The sequence below is a fragment of the Alternaria arborescens genome (genome assembly GCF_004154835.1).
Source record: "Alternaria arborescens strain FERA 675 chromosome Unknown contig_20, whole genome shotgun sequence".
Classification (NCBI taxonomy): domain Eukaryota; kingdom Fungi; phylum Ascomycota; class Dothideomycetes; order Pleosporales; family Pleosporaceae; genus Alternaria; species Alternaria arborescens.
The window spans coordinates 182,890-200,952 of NW_021167875.1; the positions used below are offsets into that span (position 1 = coordinate 182,890).

The following is an 18,063-nucleotide window of genomic DNA, read 5'->3' on the forward strand; positions in this document are numbered from 1 at the left end:
TGGAGACGCGACAGGGACACCTAAAGCGCGGAAGGCATACATGCCAAGCTCAGACGTTAGCTCACCACAACTGGACAGAAGCAGCCATGAAAGTGCACGACAGGAAGAGTAGAGGTATTTTACAGTTCAGACGCAGCGTCACATACACCGAACAGAAGGCTGACACCTTCCGTAGATGCGAAAACCCGCCAAGCGCACAGTTTATTCTTCCGTGTTAGGAACAAGGCTGAAAAGCAGTCGCAGACGCTCCAGCTACAGCTTCATTACCTGATCGGCAAGCCTTACAACGTCTTTGCAGTCGAGGGTTTTGATGTTAGAGACCATCCCAATCGTTGTATAACTGTATGCGCCATGAGTTTAAGACACGCTAGATCGAAGCAGACGTGAGTACGAACTTCTTGGGCGTACCCGCGCTAATGAGCCAGTGTGTGGCGCAGAGTGTGGCTCGAGCAGAATCAATCCCGCATCGGCCAAAGCGCCGCACCACTAAGCTAGCCCATAGATAAGCTGGCCACCCCACCAAAACGAGACACCTACACAAAACACGCTATATCTCTCAACAACGCTTTACAATATGGACGCTCGTGAAGCAGCCTTACAATCAGCTATCAGCGATCTCAACACAGGTGTTTATTCTAGCCAGCGAGCTGCAGCTAAGGCGTACGGTATCCCTCGGTCAACTCTCTCGACGCGCCTAAATGGCGTCACCAACAGACGCATTAGCCATCAGCACCGGCAGCGGCTGACCCCTCTACAAGAGGATTTCCTCGTTGACTGGATCCTCGAAGAGGACGCTCGCGGCTACCCCCCTCCACACGCGCGCGCGCGAGAAATGGCGAATCGAATCCTGCGTATAAATGGCGACGCTCAGCCTGTTGGCAAGCTCTAGGTCTCCTACTTCATTAAGCGCCAGCCACGCGTCGCCTCAGTTATCGGCCGGAAGATCGACGCTCAGAGAGTTGAGGCGTCTACGTCAGATCAGCTGCGCGCGTTCCTTGAGCACTATGAGCAGACGCGAGAGCGCCTCGGTATACAGGCAGAGAATACATATAATATGGATGAGACAGGGATCGCCCTAGGCGTATGTACGAATACTAGAGTCCTTGCTAGAGCATCAAAGAAGAAGGCTGACGTTAAGTCGCTAGAGAATCGCGAGTGGGTGTCAATAATTGAGTGTGTGTCAGCGATAGGGCGGAAGCTACGCTGCGCGGTTATCTTTAAGGGCCAGAGCCTACAGACAACCTGGTTCCCAGCTAAATTAGTACCTAGCTGGCTCTATACAACGTCTGAGAATGGATGGACCTCAAACGCGATAGGTCTTGAGTGGCTACAGCGTATATTTCTCCCTGAGACAGCGCCAGCAGATGGTCAATACCGATTCCTAATTCTTGACGGTCATGGCAGCCATATCAGTCTAGACTTCCTCCTGCTCTGCAAACAGCACAAGGTCTACCTCCTTTATCTACCTGCGCACTCCTCACACGTCCTACAGCCTCTAGACCTTGCTCTATTCTCTGTTATCAAGTCAAGTTACCGCCGGCAGATCTAGGACCTAGCCTCGCTCGACGACGCAGCGCCTGTAAAGAAGGAGCGCTTTATTACCTGCTACTATCAAGCTAGAGAGGAAGGCTTTACAGAGCGTGTGATTCGAGCTGGCTGGCGAGCTGCTAGCCTCTGCCCATTTAATATCAATCACGTGCTTAGCTCATCGCAAGTCTCGCAGCAGCCAGCTACACCTCCACGCCCAAAGCGACCTCGATCACCTATCGAGGCCTTCCTCTCTACACCCCAGGGCCCTCGCGATATCTACCTTGCGCAGCAGGATATCCAGAGTCATGAAAATCTCAGTCGCAAGACTCGGCTTTTGCTACAGAAAGCAGGCAAGGCGCTGGCAAGTGCGAATACGAGAGCAGCAGGGCTGGAAGCAGAGAAAAGACGCCTTAAGGCTGAACTAGAGATCGCTCTCCCTCAGGCCCCTCGCAAGCGCGTCCAAATAGACCCAAATCAACGCTTTGCGGAAGTTGAGGATATCATAGCGGCGATACATAGATCGGCAGCTACAGCGGCCCAGCGAGATAGAGCTATTATAGAGAGGGCTACAGAGAGGGCTGCAGCAGCTACAGCAGCTGCAACTCTTCAATCTATGTGTAGCCAATGGCAATTGTAAAGCGTTGTTGAGAGATATAGCGTGTTTTGTGTAGGTGTCTCGTTTTGGTGGGGTGGCCAGCTTACCCGGGTGGCCAGCTTATCTATGGGCTAGCTTAATGCGTACCGAAACCTACCACCTTTCCGAACGTCAAAGTCCTCGCTACCAAACACAAATGATACATGGCACTTGTGAGTTCAAACGACACCTGCCACCCATCACCTCATCCTCGCACTTGCAGTCGCGCCCCGCCCATCCTTCGGCATACCCAGTCAGGCATATGCAACGATCGGACCATTGCTATTCCGACATGACTCGCGCCCCAAACAAGGCATCCAATGTCCACCCAACTGCAGTAGTCGGATCTGGGCGATCTTGGTGATCTTGGTATGAGCACATGCGGAGAGAATGAGAGTGTGTGTGGGTGTGTGGAGATTCTGAGCTTTATGAGGCTCTGCTCCGTGATTTTGTGGAGCGCGCGGAGTCTGCAGAAGGTAGCATGTGACCTGAAATAAGCTGGACACATTCTGTATCATTGGAAGGTAACGCGCGATCGTTTTTCACATCACAAGGAGAGCTTGGGGAAGTGGGCAAGATTTATTGTTCAATGTTCGTATTCATTCATCATATCTCATGGTCGGAGTGACCTAAGTGGTATCATCATTTCGGGTTCAACCTAACGGCTCGCGCCGCGTACAAACTCTCTGCACTGCAGATAAGATCCAGGCGAGCACTACACTCAAGCCTTCTCGTTGTGGTTGGAGCCGTCAATGACCTCAACCGCCTTAGCACCGTCCTTCTCGCTGTGAATGCTGCCGGACTCAATGTCCTTAACAGGCTCAATGTTGGCACCGATAGGACCAGCCTCCTCAAAGTGACGACCCTTCTTCTCAGGACCAATGGCGGTGGTGACTGCAATACCGATAGCGATGATCGCAGTAGCAACACCCATGACGGGTCCATAAGCAGGCGACTGCTCGCCCTTCGCAGTGTTGATCATAGTGGCTTCAGCGACGGCGTTGACGATCTGAGCAGAGGGCGAGGAAATCATGTTTCCAAGTTGGTAGGTGATACCGACGAAGGAAGAACGGAAGGCAGGTGGGGACAGCTCGCTCAAGTGGATGGGAATGACTCCCCAGGCACCCTGGACGAAGAACTGGATCATGAAACCAGATGCGGACAAACCACCCTCGGTAGTGGGGAGAATCCAGGCAGGGATGAGGCAGCCGGAGATGAGAGCAGCGCAGACGATCATGCGACGACGACCGAACCATTGCGAAGTGTATCCGAGAATGGTACCACCGACGCAGGCGCCAGTCTTCATGAGAATAGAGGCACGAGTGGCACCGGCGGGGCTGAGATGCTTCTGCTCCTTCATGAAGGTGGTGTAGCTGTCTTGGCTGGTGTGGGAGTAGTAGTTGAACTAGTTTGATGTTAACGATGGATCTTGCGTACAAGAACCAGTGGCTAAACTTACCCAAGTCATGAGGATGATGCAGTAGACACACATCTTCCACTCCTTGCGAAGCATTTGCTTTGTCTCGGCCCAGAAAGCACCAGGTGCCTTTCGGTGGCCAGCCTTCTTCGCCTCGAGGAACTGCTTCGACTCTGGGAAGAGGACGCGGATGAAACCAACTGCGATAGAGAAACCGGCGCCGACCCAGAACACCGTCTTCCAGGTGTTGGTTGCGCCACCGACACCCAAGTTGGCGCACGCGGCAAGGACGTAACCGAATGAGTAACCTTGCTGCAATATACCACTCATGAGACCACGAGCGTTGACACTGTGTATGTTAGCATTTGCGAGTCGATTACAGAGTTGAGGTTCACTTACGGGCAGTTCTCAAGTGCCATGGAGATGGCGTTTCCGTAAACACCTCCCATGAAGAGACCGAAAAGACTCCTGACGGCCAAGAATTGCTGGAAAGTTCCAGCGTAGATAGTAGCAACCTGGAGAAGACCCAAGATGATCATGTTGAGAACCATGGGCCACTTGCGACCAAACTTGTCACCAGCTACACCGAACATAGCAGCACCGACAGAGCGGAGAAGCAGTGTCAGAGTGATGGCAGTTGAGATGGCAGTGTTCGATGTGTCGTAGTAATCGGCCAGCTTGGTTGTCTGGATCGACAAGGCGTGGAAGTCGAAGGCATCGGCAGTCCATGCAAGGAAACCGACGAGGAAGTATAGCCAATCCTTCCATCCAAGCTGAGCGAACAGACTGATAGGGTTCTTGAGAGGCTCTGGCTTTTGCCACTCGCAGTGCTCTTCTCCGTAGTCATTGCGAACGACTACACGTTGGTCCCAGGTGAACAAGTCCTTGAGACCCTGTTTGGCGGTAGGGATGATACCCTTTGCCAATGGGTCCGCGGGGCGGTTGGTGCTTGACATGGTGTTGGAGAGACCTTGAGTCGAGCTTGAAGGCAATGAGAAGATAAGTAGACTGCCCTGAAGATGTAGGCGCAAGTCCGATCACACTGCTGATTCCAAGATCGGAGACGGGGCAGCCATATATATACCCGCGTTTGCTTCTGGCTGATCAAGTCGCCTCGTAACGATACTACAAACGCCCATACCAGTCACCCGCTGAGTCTTGATGCGGGCCAAGCCTGCCAAGTCCGTCCATGCAGTCGTTGTTGGACGGATGCGCAGTGGATGTAACCATCTCCAGCATGCCAAGGTCACTAATTTACACTAAGCATTCCGGTGGGCCATCCTAGCGCAAAAGCGCAAGTGACAAAACAGAACATGTTCCGGGGTCGGATCGGACGTATCAGTGCGTTCTCTCAGAGCGGAGGAAAGAAGTGGGTGTGACGATCCTACGACGCCGTTGACATCTTCCCCACGGGGTGTGCTTTTCGAAATTCCCGCAACGTGGTAACTTTCCAACCACATATCTGTGCAACCACACCACCGTGAACGCGTTGGTGTGTAGTAACACCGAAAACCGTTCTTTGCTTGTGTCCGACCAAGCTCCGGTAAGCGCTGGAGAAGCTTCTCGCGCGACTTGCTCGCAAAGAAGCTTCAAGCCAGTGAAGCAGCCACAAAACTTGGCGACTGACCCCGCAGTGAAGAGTTATGCCGCCGCGGCTACCGAAGCTTGTGTCGCCTCGTTGTAAGCCAAGAGGGAAGACGGCACATACGATAGCCAAGATTCTTCATCGTCAGCCGAGCTTCCTTGAGTGGGCTTCTTTCGACACCCATCCTTTGTTCATCGCGACGTGTGACAACGTCCTAGCGCACAACATCAGCTATTGCTTACAATCATCAAGAATAGATACGGTCGACCTGTTGATCTGGGGATGCTTTTGCGTTATCAGCAGACTAATTATTGGTGCAAGGCCCGATGGTTCGGCTTGCGGTCCCTAGGGTTGGCGGAGTGTTTCGCGCACGCGGCTGGGTGAAAAGCAAGCCTGCACAACACTGTGAAAGTGAGCGGAGACAAAGAGGCCTTGGCGGTATAAGTCTGTCTGTTAAAATGACCTGACCTATCCCTGCCGGTGTGCGAAAAGACCAAATTTGGACTGGGGAACGGTAAGGATTGGATGAATGGTTGATGAATGTGGGGACGGCAAGGGCGATAACGTTTGGATGAGGGAGGGCGCGCCCCCGTGTCCCTCGCTAAATCCTACACACCACCAAGACTCCGATTTCAAACGCCGACCGGAGGACACTTACTCGTGAGTACTCTTGGGTGTGATAATAATTGCATAATATCGTATCCACACTTGTGGCCTGAGGTAAGGCGTGCGCCCGTGGATGTATCGTGGCCTTGTTTCTTCACGACATGTGGTTTCAGTCCCGAGTCCTTGGCTGCACACGCCGAGGTTGTGCCTGAAATCATCCTTCGCAATAGTTAAATCCGGTATGAGCTACCGCTACCCTAGCGGGAAGATTTACAGTGCTTGAACGGATGCAAGCCACGAACCCATCTTCACCGGAGGACCTACATTCGCCAAGTTGCTGAAAAGATAAGGGTGTGGCTGGTTCTGAAACGGCTGGATGCTTTTGCGCTACAATTGATAACCCACTTTCGCATGGTTTCTAGCACTCTAGCTCACCAAGAATCTAGGCGCAACCGGGGTATGGTGGAGGCGAAAATGCCGAACGCGGACTTTACAGTGACACCAATCACACGTCTTGCGATTCCACCCGGTAGCTGCTGGCCCTGCATATGCGGCTCTGGGTTTGGATGTGGCAACTACTTCTAACCGCGGCCGCGAACCCATGCACCTATGCGGATGCGGATGCGGATCGCTGAATTACTCCTTGGGTGCGTTCCGGGAACATTTCTTCTGGGCGATATCTTTTAGACTGGATACGAGCAAGACAAGCGTTGGCGTCGTGGAAACGGGATTTCGATGGAGGAGTTGGACGTGTTGAACAGTGTATGATGACTATATGACCGCGATTGAGTGTAGACTCCCGATGGTGGCGTGAGAATCACTTCGACAATGCCCGTCTGCTGAGATCAGGACTGGATCTACTTCACTGGCGTACTTTCAAAGAGGAGAGGTGATCGTTAATTGCTACGACGTAGATAATGGTCACCGAAGAATAAATCCGCTACTCGCAGGATTAGCCCATTGTGTCAGACATAATTGATCAACTACGCGACCACCGAGTTATGATGTTGAGCAGAAGCCTACGTTCTTCCAATGGATACTACCGTGGTGATGCCATCATTCGCGCTCCTTCTGCCTCTAAGTTACTCGATTAGTCTTCTGCTTCTTGATCGCGCGGCCAAGTTTCAGAGTCTCACCACGCTTCTCGTTCTGTTTTGCCTGTGCTCTGGTAGCATCAAGTTTCTCAGCTGGGTTGGCGACAATGCCCTGCAAACTGCTACCACCCAACAAGCTATCGCATCTGGTCTTCGACACCCTAAGCAATTCTATGATCCACGTCATACGATCTTCAAAAGTCCAGTTGCGTGTTTTTGCAGCCTGGTGCCAGAAATTGGCGTCGAACGAATGAAATACCGAAGGCCCTAAGCGGTGCAAACGCTCTGCTAGATCTTCTATTGTCCAGCAGAGAATCAACTTGTCTGCAGGCAGGTAGTAATCAGGCCCTGTTAGAGGCCCACGCCAACGCTTCTGCAACGAGTTTTGGTTCTTTTTGCCTTGATTGCCTTCGATACCATCAAGATTGTTAATGGCGTTGAGAAGCATTCGAACCCACTGCTCACGGTCTTCGTCTGTCGCTGGAAGCGTCACATCATCTTTGGGACAGTGCCAGCCCTGCTGCGGCATAGTAGCCATTGCTTGACTAAGGGAACTGACTACGTCGGACGGGTGAGGGTCCAGTGCAGGGGCTGTTAAGCCTTGATCAGCAGGTGGTGCTGCGACGAAGTTCTGCTGAGTAATGTTGTTTTGTTGTTGAGGTGTGAGCAATGGGGGCATAGTTGGTACCGTCTGACCGTTGTAGTAGCTATGTTGACCCAAGTTGAGATACCTTTCTCCGTAGAAATAGTTGTTGCTATAGGTCGCTGAACTGGGGGTAGGTGTGTTTATACCCATGCTGGGAGACGGTTGTTGTGCATACGGACCACGTACGGCACGTGGTTGCTGCTGCTGCTCTGTGGATACACGTGGTGCATACTGATGACCCCAAGGGTTTTGCCGGTGTTGCTCTGGAATTACATGTGGTGCGTACTGACGAGCCCACGTGGCGCTTGTTCCCGTATTGTGAGGAGGGCTTGGAGTAAGGTAGTTACCCCATGCATTGTGCTGCTGTTGTGGCTGTTGTACTGGGAATACTTCTGGTGAATTTTGATAAGTGAATGCACTGTGCTGTTGCTGTGACAGCTGCTGCTGTTCTGGAGATACCTGGGGTGCATACTGACGGGCCCATTCATCCTGTTGCTGCCGCTGTTCTGGATATACCATTCTCAGAGCTGTAGGTGTGTTCTTGTCAGCTACGGCGATACTGTTGACTAGGGCTGAGTTGCGTTTTTGAGCGACGAATGGCGACGATATCTAAACCAGAAAGTAGAGGATCATTTTAATAATACAACAAGTGCTGTGAATACACGCTCCAGAACATCGGCAGAAGGAACCATCGCGTAGTCGATCGAAGCAGAAGAGTGGAAGGTATTGCAATTTCACCAGCCTCGAGCTGTGAATACGCAGCACTATTTTCACTCCCAGAACATTAGACACGTGCGAAACGAGCATCAGCGGTGCTGGTGAGGATTCATGATCGTATGATGAATCAAGTCGTCTCGATCGAGGTAAGACATGGCGCACGATAGCGGTGCAGGTCAATAATCTCGGTGGTTACATAGCACTAAAGATGGATAGAGCTCTAGACGTCGCAGACAGAAGGTGCGGGTGCTAACGAGAAGCACGTGCCATACGCGGCTTGTTGATGACGTTGTTGGCAGATCGGGCGGGAAACATCGTTCCTTCCCCTTCACAAACATCTGCCTCAGCGCCATGAGAACCACGTCGCCTACTAAACATGCATACACAGCATTGCACCCATCGTCAATAAACATGCATGCTGCTCTTATCCAAGAACATCAGGCCATCAAAAAACTGATGAAGGACGGACATTAGTATGCAAGAAACGTAGCTGCGCAAACAACGAATAGTTTCATTGTAAGAAGAAAGGAGTTTTATCATTCACTACGAATATATGAACGTACTAGATTCGAAAGGAACGACCATATCACACTCATCCTGTCCCTCAATTCACTGCCTAATACCCGTCCGACTCGCGAGCATCAGTCTTCTCTGCTTCGTCGCTGTCCATCTCCGAAGCATCTCTCTTCTTGCCAGCGACAGCATCATTCCCAGTAGCCAGGTAACCTTGTCTATGGCCATTCGAAGAATGATTGGTCTTCGTTTGTCTACACAACATTGGCGCATTCGCAACGACCATCTCCAAACCATCAAGTTTGAGTAGACTCGCACATCTAGCCTTGCTCAGCTTCAACAGTTCACACACCGCGTCGATACGCGCTTTGAACGTCAAGTTCCGGTACGTGTACACGTTCTTGAGCTTTGCTGGGTCATAGATGTTGAGAGACACAGGACCGCGAGTATGAAGATCGATAGCGATGGTGAGTAGATGCCAACAGATGGTAGAGATCATGACAGATGTGATAGGGGACGTAGGCGGATCAGATGAGAGAGTGAAGAAGTGCGAATTGAAGTTGGCAACGGTGGCGCGGTCGATGCATTGGGTTATGTCGACGTAGGCGTCGTACATCTGACGAATGTAGACCTTGCGGGTTGCATCATCATCATCCTTGGGTAAGCTAGAGTCGTTGACTGGGGGAGTGTAGTTGTGGAGAATCACGCGGGTGACTGCCGCTTGCTTAGCCTCCGCAAAACCTTTGAATCCTATGGCTGACGGTACAGCTGCGGCGACTGGTTGAGTCGTTTGTGCTGATACTTGTGCTTGCGCAGGAGATTGCGCTTTTCGTGTTGCAGCTGGCTCCTTCTGCGTCCAATCGCCACTCGACTTCTTAGAAGCTTTCATTTCGGTAGCCATTACGGACGATGGGAGTGCTGAATAAGTTCCTGGACTAGGATAGTAAAGCCCACCCAGTGGTTCTGTGGAAGCTGTCTCTGATAACAGCGACGTTGTGTATTGATGTGCGGCGCACTGCTGTTGGTTTATATCCTGCATGTGTCGGCCATGTGGCACTGAATCGTGCTGCAACCACAGTGTTTGTGCCTGAGCATGAGACAGCTGCACGGGCTGTAGTGACGCATAAGATCGCTGTAAGACGCCCAGGGGTATTGGTGGCGGGTGAGACCCTGGAGGCCACTGTTGACCAAGTTGGGAGATTCTACCGGTATCAGCGGAACAAGAATCTTGCGACCGGGCATCAACTATGCGATTCGTATACGTAAACTGTGCTTGGTTATGTGAATCATGCTTTTGCTGAGAATGTGGCTGTTGCTGTTGCGCCATGATATCTCGGTCTTCGAGTACATACTTTAGGTCTGCAGAGTATGAGATGTCAGCGTTGATGTTCTCGTAGTCTACGTTGTTGGGATCAAAGCCATTCAGTATGGCATCCTGCACGTGTACAGTTGCAACTAGCATATCGAGATCGTCTTTACCCAGGAGCCCATTTTCTACCCCAAGATCACTCTCCTCCAGATAGACAGTGTTGAAGAAAGTGTCTAGATTTAGGTGGTGAACCTTCGCAAGACGGCTTGGATCCTGAGTGTGTTGAGACATATCGTAGTTGGTTGTGTATTGTTGCTGTTCCGGTTGCGTATTTGACATGGTTGCCATAGACGGTGCTGCCGTACGAGTCTGGAAGCAAATCGTTAAGTGCTGAGAAGTTACGCGACATTGTGAAGTATCTCTGGGTGGGTAGTGGAACGTTGTGGTGAAATCATCACGTCGCGTCGATTTCATAACGTGAAATCGTTGACGAATTGGCGCTCCGTTGAGGTGAATGCAAGAGAGACGGAGCACCCATGTCGCACCGATGGCGAACACGGCCGCAAAGTCATGCTGCTGTTGCTGTTCACTCCATAAGCTTATTTCCATGATACCGTGTTGATCTACTGATCAGGAGTCAACCATATGTTTTGCAACGCATCAGAACCCTTTTCACTATTGAGAGACATCGATATTAGACCCAAATACCTTCTCTTGATGGTATCCTCATGTTAGTGTGTAGCTTCGATATACATACAAAACATACATGCAAAGGTACTCAACATCTAGAGATATGGCACACGCAAAGAACCCGATGGCAATGATGCAGAGAACAACAATATTGGGGTAAAAGATGATTTGTGTAAACTAAGTGTGATGGACGTAAGCATCCAATATGCACATCATGACATCAGAACAAAAGCCTCTCCCATGGTGCAACCCTAGGGTGTGTGATGTAGCACAGGGAAGTACGGCCATAACCAACTAATAAGCTTGGAGATCTAAGGATAAGCGGCAAAAAGAACACCGGCATGGTTCGCGAGAAGTGGCGATAGAGCTCTTTTGAACTCTCGTCGAAACAGATGGCGCTTTCGATGTATATTAAAGACATCCGGGTTTTAGATGGTAATGGAAGATGAAAGCGAGTGATTCGATTAGCTCTCAATGGAGCTTTTGAGTGCCTTTTCGCGGAGGCTGCTCCACGGTGGTAGAACCGCGTGGGCGGGTCGTAGTGGTTGTTGTCGTGGTCGTGGTCGTGGTCGTTGTGACTGTGACGATGTTCCCAATGCCGGCATTGCGGTACGTCTCCCTGCCCACATGCTCATGGCTTGAACGACTTTGTAGTGTTTGCTGAGTCTGTTGTGGCTGGCTTCCTCCACGTAGCTCATCTCGAATAGCTCTCCTTGACCCTTCGCTTTGATCATATATATTATCTGGTCTTTTCAGTGTATTTTCTAAAACTTTCCTACGGGAAGATTCAAGTTTATCCTTATCCTTGGAACTATCCAGAGAGCCTCTGGGCTTGCTCGTCTTCTCTGACACAGTCTTTCCAATCTTACGAAACAAATATCGAGAAGAATCAGGCAAGGATGGTAGGATGGGCTGGACAACGGATGTCCCAGCGAATAAGGGGTGGTCCAAGAACCCCATGTGCTGAAGTGCGTGGGCAACAGCCTCACTTGAATTATTTTCGGCGTCCATGTAGATAGCTCCAATAATGGCCTCGAGCACATCTGCCACCGTGTTTGGAGACACCCCGGCCCGTCCTGCGCGACTAGTGATTATGACTCGATCCAGCCCGAGGCTGAAGCCACGATCAGCGAGTTTCATATTGCTGAACAAATCAGGCTTCATCTTATCCCAAGACAAAAGGGTGTGACGCTTGCCTACGATCATCAGTATTGAGACAGGTTGGAAGATACAGTGTGAGCTTACCGCGGTTGTCACGCGCCTGGTAAAACATCTTGGCCAATACTGCGTACAGGGCAGCGTCTCCGACTAACGAGAGAGCCTGGTTCTTATCGACGCGATGGACAGCACCCGCGACGCGAAAGAGGACATCGGGTGGCTTTGTCTGCAAGGCTTCTGCACATAACAGCTTGTTCTTGAAAACATAACCACTGATCATTTCCGTGCGCTTGATGAGGCCGTCAACCGTTGGGATTTCATTAACCAGGCCAGGCGGGAAGCCTTCCTTCGCAAGGATAGAATGATAACACCACCATATCCGCCTGTAGGTACGAAAGACTACCCTGAACTGTTCATACTAGTCAGTACAGAACACGCAAGATCGCTTCATGCATCTATGTGCTCTTTCGAACCAGGAGTCACTTCTTGAATAATGCCATATTGAGAATGTAATCACCCATTTGTTCAAACAGTTCGTTGTGTTCTACAACATGGTCGAAGGCGCCAAAAGCGAGCGTAATGCCGTATTTTGCCTGCACCTGCAATGCTGTAGCGCAGGGTGACTTGTTGAAAACCCAGCCAACAGCGGACTTAACGCCGGCAATGCTTAGGTCAATTCTGCCACCGGAACTGAGCATATTCTTTGTCGCAGTGTTGATGATCGCTTTGGGTATGGGTGGGCCAAGCGAACAAATCGACGGTAAAAGCGGAGATTGTACCTTTGGGTCTTCTGGAAGCCTGGTTTGTAGGGCAACGGTCGTCGGTTTGTCCTCTGGTGAACGGTCTGGTTAGATGACTTCGGTCTTATCTCGCTTGGGGTCGTCTGGGGTACCATGGTTCCGTATCACTCGGCGTGGCGCCGTGGTTGTAGTGGGACTTGACGCTGCATAGGCAGCGAGGCGTTGGTGCCATCTCTTTGCGGACTGCTTTCGCAACACTGCCTTACTGCCTGCTTGCGAGGCTTTCTTCGCGAAACCTCCCATCGCTGGGATGCGTGGGGATATCAGAAGTGCGGACGACCGAACAGCCGGTAAGATTGTTCGTGCGTGAAACGCAAGGCTCTGGTGTTCGAAAAATGTCAGCCGCCGGTGTCCGAAGCAATTTCATTGGTTTCTTGCATGGCACGGTCGCCCCACCGATCCATTCTCACCAGCGCAACTGGTATGCCAATTCACAGCGCAAGCACAGTCTGCCGTGTGTTTTGCTCTCCCTTTCGCGATGGTTATGATCTTCAATCGCAATCTTAATTATGACCATCTCCTATTTCTCCGAAAGCTTCGGCCTCCAAGCCTTGCCTAGGCCGGTTTTGCTAGCATTAAGAGCTCATGGTTTTGCTGTTGCTGTTGAGATCCTAGGCAACCTTCTAAATGTGCTGCGTCGCTCTTGTTGTTGTCCATTTGCTAACGCATTCGTGACTGAAGTATTGAAGGCAGTTCTTGCAGGAGAGGCTGTCGGCGATTGAAGCTTCTGCGGCGAGCGCTCTGTCCCCCTCGTTGAGCTCACGAAGTGTTGACTTGCGGGCTTCCGGTAATCAGGTGCCCTTGCAGTGCCTAGGTTCTCGGCGTGCAGTTCGGTACATCTTTATTGAATGCTATAAAATATTGGTGGCGCAGAAGGAGTGGAAAGTACAAGTAGACATTTAAAGTTCGCGTTACACGTGGCGGGGTGATCTACGCGGTTTCACATTGTTCTGCGAGGGTGACTAGACTTTGTCGCATCCTGCGGTCCTCGAGTGATCATGTTCCCTAACATCACTTTGTTGCATAGTCTTACACTTGACGACGCGCTATTAACTTGTGTTTAAACGGACCGTTCTCGGTTATAAACAACATGTAGCGGGTTGTTTCTTCACGCCGCTTTCGCGTACGCCACTACCAATCAGGAGACTTGTCAGCCAGTAAGCCGATCGACAACTTAATTGCTATCTGGGGGTGACACGGGCCCTCTTTGGGGACGTGCACACTAGATCGGCTTGAATGTTGACAGCCCTACCAATCCGGACGTCGAATGGTGGAACGAGCAGCCAATCAACTAGAACCTAGAGATGATCCAGCCAGCCATTGTAAGTCTGGGTCTCTCTCAGGGTGCTGCCACAAGTCCGCGGATAACTTCAAAAACCGAGCCCCCCCCTCGCTCATTCCATCTTGTCTCAGAAGTCCAGTACAAATTTCTTTCGTTACTCTCATTCTACAGCCGCTTCCGTGTAATAAACGTTTGTCAATATGCGCTTCTCCATCATCGCCGCAGTCGCTGCATTCAGCTCTACAGCTCTGGCCCAAGGTCTTCTTGACCAGATCCCGCAATGTGCTGTAAGTAATTGGCAATGACTACTACTGGATGATAGCTAAAGAAGACGCAGCAACAATGCTTCGGTGGCAACCTAGGCAGCTGTGGTGTTGCCGACATTGCATGCATTTGCGGTAGCAGTGTAATCAACGATGTATCTTGCTGCGTGTTTGCTACATGCTCGCAGGCGGATATCCAATGTATGTCGCTTGCTATGCCGCAGTCTGTGCCAGCTAACAAGTTTCACAGCAACTACTCAGTTCGCCGTCCAACTGTGCAACCTCCAGAACGTTGATGTTAACACGCAACCCTCGTGCCCGTCTGGCAGCGCGACGCCTTCTGCGGGCAACTCCGCTAGCGCTTCTATGGCCTCTTCCGGAAGTGCCTCTATGACCTCTTCAGGAAGTGCCTCTATGACCTCTTCAGGAAGTGCCTCCATGACCGCCTCAGGAAGTGCCGCCTCAGGAAGCACTTCCATGACCGCTTCAGCATCCGCGGCAGGCAGCACCGGAGCAGCGCCCTACCAGACTGCAGGTGCTGGAATCGGTCTTGGAGTCGCCATGGTTGGATTGCTCGCTGCTTTGTAGAGAAGAACGGTTATTCCTGTACGCTGTTGGACACTTGTCCAGCACCCAGCTTCTTGAACTGTAACTCCAGCCATGCACCCGACGCGTCGAGGACTAGAACGCTTCACGAGGCACGCCTCGAGAGGTTCTTCTCGCAACAATCAACTAGTCACACGAAAGACATGGCCTGGCTTGTCCTTAGTATAATCCTACTTTTTTGAAACTTGTTCGTTCCTAGCACGCTTGATGACTATGAAGGCAGCATTTGCTGAATCTTGCCACGGGTATAACATCTCTCTCCATGTCAAAAATGGTCCATCAATCGCAAAGATAGCTTGCGAGGAGCTTCGTTTCAAGCTCTTCCCTCTTTCGGGGTCTCTCGTCAGACATAATTCTAATTACCTTGCGAGTCTCGATGGCTGCGATCCATAATAGCCCAATCGAAGTGGAGGAGCCGCTTGTCCTCCCTGCCCGTGAGATAGCCTGATACCCATGTTCATATGATGCTCACATAAGAAAATGGTTTCGATAGCTCTAGCTTTATCCACATTTAATGCGAATGCCCAAATCTTGAAGACGTAGATAATCCATAAGATGACTATGTCTTTGCGCATAATGTGCCCAATCCGGTGCCCGTGCGGCTTAGTCTTGAACATCTGAAGCCTTGTCGGCCTCTAGTCGGAAGGCGCTCCGCCACCACTATCTGCCATTGGCTGCCTCCCACCGAAGCATATTGAGATTCCGCGGTCCATGGGGGGCGATCTCCACACCCCAGAATCTATTGACCCTCCAACACCTCCGGCATCTCTCACTGTCAGCCTCCCTCCCTTTTTCTTCCAATACTGTTTTTTTTTTTTCGCATACATATCATGTAACTGCTCAAACCTCACACCATCAAGCTGAGTTGATATAGGCGCTCGTAAACTCGTGCGACAATGGGTCTCGGCATCCTCGCTGACCATGCACTCGAACGGGTCCCTGGGACCGCGCAGGTATTTGAAGGCGAGCAGCGGAGAGAAGTAGAAAGAAACGCAGGAAGTAGGACAGGAAGGTCAGATTTGAAGTACGATAAAACTGGGAAAATACTGCTTGTTCCGCAGCCGAGTGATGATCCGAATGATCCGCTTGTACGTCCCTTTGAACCTCCCAGTCTCGAGATGAGGCCTAGGTAAGTCCAACAAGGTTGACTGATGCGTCTCACAGAACTGGTCTCTTCGTCGCCGCGACACCATTCTCCTTCTTCTGTCCCTCCTGTCAGTCATTGCAAGCACCCTCTCCCCCATCCTCGCCGCCAACACTATCTCCCTCGCCATCTACTTCGGTCGCGACTTAACCGACATGGCGCTATTGACCGGCTACCACCTCCTGGGTGTCGGGGTCGCGGGCTTTCTTTTCGTGCCGTCAGCGCGTATCTGGGGAAAACGACATGTGTACCTTCTAGGCAACGTGCTGGTGGTGGTGAGTTGTGTGTGGGGCGGCGCGATAGGAAATTATTATGGTGGATTTCTGTGGGCGAGGGTGTTTCAAGGCGTGGGTTTAGCGCCATTTGAGGCGCTTGTTAATGGTGAGTTTCAAGGAAAGGGATGGAGGGCTCCGTCCTTGAGTCGAGTAGATGCTAATATCTTGTGTAGGTACGTTTGGTGTTTCCTATTTCGTGTTTGCTTGAGACGATGTTCGGGTTCCTCTGTCATTGGAGCGACAGCTGTATGGTGCTCCGCTGAGACGACTCCAAGCATTGTCGCAAATCGGGGATATCTCTGAACACTATTTCAAGCCTGTACTAACGTTACACCTCGACCTATAGCTAGCGTTGGCGATATGTATCATGTCCACGAGCGCGGAGTTCGCATGGCGCTGTCAAACTTCTGCGTCTTCGGAGGCGCGTTTCTCACCCCAGTCTTGGTAGGAGTGATTGCAGATCGAATCGGGTACCAGTGGACCTTCTATTTTGTCGCCATATTCGCAGGAGTCATGCTACCCTTGATGATCCTTTTCGTCCCGGAAACGGCGTTCAGGAGGGAAGAGAAATTCGACATCGACACCATGGGGAACTTGCTCGTTCTGGATGGAGAAGAAATGAAAATGCTAGGAAACAAAGGTCCAAACACCACATCACTTGAGCACGACGCAGCTGGGGATATGACTGAAAAGGGAGCGGAAAATCCTCCAGACCAGCAATCGACGGGCGGTCCGCCACGCAAAGCTACTTTCCTCGAAAGTATCAAGCCGTTCAACGGACGGAAAACAGATGAGCGGTATCTGCACCTCCTTCTACGTCCTTTCTCACTGTTCCTGCACCCGGGTATCCTATGGGCTTGTCTCATCCAAGGCACTCTAATCGGCTTCACGGTTCTCATCGGTGTTGTGCTTGCAGCGATTATGCTCGGCCCACCGCTTTGGTTTGGAGAGGTGGAAACAGGATACATGTAAGCCTCCCCCTCATCTCCTTCTTCCCGTTATTTTATCCACTCCGTCCCTATCTTGTACGTACATATGTTGACTCTATAACCTTGTAAAGGTACACAGGTGCTTTCATCGGTGCACTCCTCGGCTTTGCCCTCACCGGCCTGATTAGCGACTGGTCCGCCAACCTACTCACGCGCCTTAACAACGGCGTATACGAGCCCGAGTTTCGCATGGTACTCGTGATCCCACAACTCATACTAGGTTGCGCTGGTATCTACGGCTTCGGTTGGACCAGTGCAGATGCGGGGAAGTACGGGTGGTTCTGGCCTGATTTCTTCTTCGCGCTCGTAGTGATGGGTATGGTTTGTGGTGCTGTTGCCAGCGCGCTATACATTGTGGATGCGCATCGTAAGTCTCCAAGATTGTGTCGTGTGTTGAGATACTGATGTGTACAGGCGGCATATCCATTGAAGCTTTTACGTGCCTCCTCGTATTCAAGAACATATTCTCCTTCGCCTTGACATTCAAAGGCTTCGACTGGATTGTTGATGCTGGACGGAAGAGTGGGCAAGGTGGGGGTGGGGGGATCAAAGACCTTTTTGTCGTCGTCGGAAGTGTGCAGGTCGCCATTTGTGCGTTGACAATTCCGATGTGTAAGTTTTTGGGAAAAGAAAGTGAGGTGAAGACATGAGCTAACACGTTGAATAGACATCTTTGGCAAAAAGAACCGGAGTTTTTTTCATCGCTATAATATCTTCTTTGCGATAACAGATTGGGTTGCGGATAAGCTGACATTTTGGTAAGAGGTTGTTAGAAGGCTATTGTTGGAGATATCCGCTCTAGATT

General features: G+C 51.1%; 7 protein-coding genes across 7 annotated transcripts; 3 read left to right on the forward strand and 4 right to left on the reverse strand.

Annotated features, from left to right (window-relative positions):
* Positions 1-574: 574 nt before the first annotated feature.
* On the forward strand, positions 575-889 carry AA0111_g8203 (hypothetical protein; the record flags this gene model as incomplete). The annotated part of the gene is made up of 1 exon (XM_028654625.1): positions 575-889. One exon carries the CDS (start codon positions 575-577, stop codon positions 887-889), a length of 315 nt encoding a protein of 104 aa, XP_028504198.1.
* A 1,996-nt stretch (positions 890-2,885) lies between these two features.
* On the reverse strand, positions 2,886-4,537 carry AA0111_g8204 (hypothetical protein; the record flags this gene model as incomplete). The annotated part of the gene is made up of 3 exons (XM_028654626.1): positions 2,886-3,569; positions 3,624-3,930; positions 3,981-4,537. 3 exons carry the CDS (start codon positions 4,535-4,537, stop codon positions 2,886-2,888), a joined length of 1,548 nt encoding a protein of 515 aa, XP_028504199.1.
* Positions 4,538-6,849: 2,312 nt separating this feature from the next.
* AA0111_g8205 (hypothetical protein) lies at positions 6,850-8,031 on the reverse strand (the record flags this gene model as incomplete). Its single annotated transcript, XM_028654627.1, has 1 exon — positions 6,850-8,031. The coding sequence occupies one exon, from the start codon at positions 8,029-8,031 to the stop codon at positions 6,850-6,852; it is 1,182 nt and encodes a 393-aa protein (XP_028504200.1).
* Positions 8,032-8,845: 814 nt separating this feature from the next.
* AA0111_g8206 (hypothetical protein) lies at positions 8,846-10,390 on the reverse strand (the record flags this gene model as incomplete). The annotated part of the gene is made up of 1 exon (XM_028654628.1): positions 8,846-10,390. The coding sequence occupies one exon, from the start codon at positions 10,388-10,390 to the stop codon at positions 8,846-8,848; it is 1,545 nt and encodes a 514-aa protein (XP_028504201.1).
* An 822-nt stretch (positions 10,391-11,212) lies between these two features.
* Positions 11,213-12,179, reverse strand: AA0111_g8207 (hypothetical protein; the record flags this gene model as incomplete). The annotated part of the gene is made up of 2 exons (XM_028654629.1): positions 11,213-11,937; positions 11,987-12,179. The coding sequence occupies 2 exons, from the start codon at positions 12,177-12,179 to the stop codon at positions 11,213-11,215; spliced, it is 918 nt and encodes a 305-aa protein (XP_028504202.1).
* A 2,002-nt stretch (positions 12,180-14,181) lies between these two features.
* On the forward strand, positions 14,182-14,832 carry AA0111_g8208 (hypothetical protein; the record flags this gene model as incomplete). Its single annotated transcript, XM_028654630.1, has 3 exons — positions 14,182-14,268; positions 14,319-14,445; positions 14,495-14,832. 3 exons carry the CDS (start codon positions 14,182-14,184, stop codon positions 14,830-14,832), a joined length of 552 nt encoding a protein of 183 aa, XP_028504193.1.
* Positions 14,833-15,746: 914 nt separating this feature from the next.
* On the forward strand, positions 15,747-18,020 carry AA0111_g8209 (hypothetical protein; the record flags this gene model as incomplete). Its single annotated transcript, XM_028654631.1, has 6 exons — positions 15,747-15,938; positions 16,015-16,375; positions 16,616-17,237; positions 17,330-17,625; positions 17,673-17,870; positions 17,926-18,020. 6 exons carry the CDS (start codon positions 15,747-15,749, stop codon positions 18,018-18,020), a joined length of 1,764 nt encoding a protein of 587 aa, XP_028504194.1.
* Positions 18,021-18,063: the final 43 nt, after the last annotated feature.